Genomic DNA, 2,193 nt, shown 5'->3' on the forward strand with positions numbered 1-2,193 from the left:
CTCTGCGCCGGGACACGGGCGCGCGCACTTTCACTGGGACGGTGCACTGGCGCATGCCACGACAAGGCGCGGGGCCAGCGCGCGGCGCCGGACGGAAGCGGGCGTCGAGAATGGTCCAGCTGGGCGGTGTGTCATTCTCTTCAGATATTCCAACAGAGACTGGAAGCTCAACTGCTCAAGATGCTCAGCCCATGCTCGCACTCGCCAAATCGGGCTCCATTATGGGCGAGAACCTCTCGTGCCCGGCCGCCTGCCCCGTGACAGGAACGCCGATACGTATGACCAAACACGACCCTGTTTGCGCCATGAATGCCGTTCATCGCGTTGTCGACGCTTGCGTCCAATACCCTGTTCCTCAGAACCAACGAACAACTCGTTCACACGATCCACACCGTGCAATGCAATCAGTCAGACACTCACTGGGAACCAGGCATGTTCGATTGCTCGTCATGAGTGCATCGCATGTGCCCTCAAGTTACAAAAAAATAAAAAAAATCGCTCACACTGAACTGCAAACCAACTACGAACCAGTGGACACTGGACACTAGTTGTTCACTCGCGCATCGAGGTGTTCGGCGGCTCGCCGGTTAACGAAATCGGCCACGTCGGCCAGCAGCCTCTTGCTGTCCGGGAGGTCCTCGAACACGTAGAACGCGTGGATGGCGTCGGGGAACTCCGCGACGCGGACCTCCTCGGCGCCGGCGGCTTGCAGCGCGTGCGCGTACGCCCTCTGCCGGTCCTGGTGCACGTCCCACCCGCCCACGCACACCAGCGTCGGCGGGAACGCGCGCCACCTCCCCGCAGCGGCACCATCGCGCTGGATCGCGGCCGGCACGTTGGCCGACTCGTGGTCCCGAGTGGCGCCCGGCGGCAGGAACGCGCGCCACAGCCACGCCAGCCGCTCCGGCGCCCCGAACGGCGCGTGGCAGAGCCGCTGCTCGGACGCGGTCTGCGCCTCGCCGCCGAAGAACGGCTGCAGCAGGACCAGCCCAGCCACGCTGCGCTGCAGGCGTGCGGCGACGTGGTGGGCAACGTTGCCGCCCGCGCTATCCCCGGCGACAAAGACGGCGGTGGGGGGAGACGGTAGGGCTCCCCCCGCGCCGGCCAGTGCCCATCGGAGGGCCACCTCGCCGTCGTCGTAAGCGGAAGGGACGCAGTGCTCGGGCGCGAGCCGGTAGTCCACGGAGGCGACGACGGCCGGGATGGACGCGGCGAGGCGGCGGCACAGAGTGTCGAACTGGGCTGTCGCCACGGAGTGGAACACGAAGCCGCCGCCGTGGAAATATACAAGCACTGGCAGCTGGCTGCCGCTAGCGGCCGGCGCTGGAACGAGCAGGCGGACGCGTAGGTGGCTGGAGACGGCGTGGTCGGAGGACGACACGCCGGCGGCATCGGGTGCGGGGCTAGGCGGGACGGTGCGTTCGAATAGTGAGAGGAGGGGTCGGTTGACGGTCCCGTCGCCGCGGAGGGACGCGGAGTGTAGGATGGAGACTGCGCCCACGAGCAGGCGCACCCGCCACGGCAGAGGGGGCTTCCCCGGTGACGGAGAATCCGGCGACGCCATCTCTGCTCAGTTTCCGGGTGCCCCTTGGTGATGATAAGGTTTACGAGCAGACGCCAAACGCCGAGTGCTTCCTGTACTGTGTTACAACATCTCTACCGCACTTCATAAAAGGTCGAACCAGGATAATTCGGGCTAGTATACGAGTTCGATCTATTTTGCTAGAGAAAACAAATCCTGTAACATTTGGCCGGTAAATTCTTTTATCATGACCCGGAAAAGAATCCTCCAATCGCTATATATGTCATTTCATCACTCGAATACGGGTCAAACCCTATCTTCCGTTGTCGGAGCTCCGCCGATTCATCTCTCACCCCGTCATAATTTCTCGCCGCCGGCGAGTCAAAAAACCCATAGCGGGCCGTCACAAGCATGGACGGCCACGGAAATGGAGGGGGTGACGCCGAGTCATGGGAATGATCCCGACAATAGTACCTAGGGGTACAAACGATGGGACGAACTCTAGCTAGGCGCATTGGATGTACTCGGATGTACGAGTTGAGGCCCCATTCGAAAGTGGTACATCCCTACGTCTCGAGCCGTGAGACTGATGTTTTCTTGTGGGGCTGTAAAAGATTGCAAAGTGCTAAACCGTTGAGCTAGAGCCCCAGAGTGGCTTATATAGTGCATAC

At 62.0% G+C, this 2,193-nt stretch overlaps 1 protein-coding gene across 1 annotated transcript; it reads right to left on the reverse strand.

Annotated features, from left to right (window-relative positions):
* Positions 1-416: 416 nt before the first annotated feature.
* On the reverse strand, positions 417-1,850 carry LOC123429705 (probable carboxylesterase 18). Its single transcript, XM_045113714.1, has one exon. It carries the CDS (start codon positions 1,562-1,564, stop codon positions 545-547), a length of 1,020 nt encoding a protein of 339 aa, XP_044969649.1. The 5' UTR covers positions 1,565-1,850; the 3' UTR covers positions 417-544.
* Positions 1,851-2,193: the final 343 nt, after the last annotated feature.

The sequence above is a fragment of the Hordeum vulgare genome, chromosome 2H (assembly GCF_904849725.1).
Source record: "Hordeum vulgare subsp. vulgare chromosome 2H, MorexV3_pseudomolecules_assembly, whole genome shotgun sequence".
NCBI lineage: Eukaryota > Viridiplantae > Streptophyta > Magnoliopsida > Poales > Poaceae > Hordeum > Hordeum vulgare.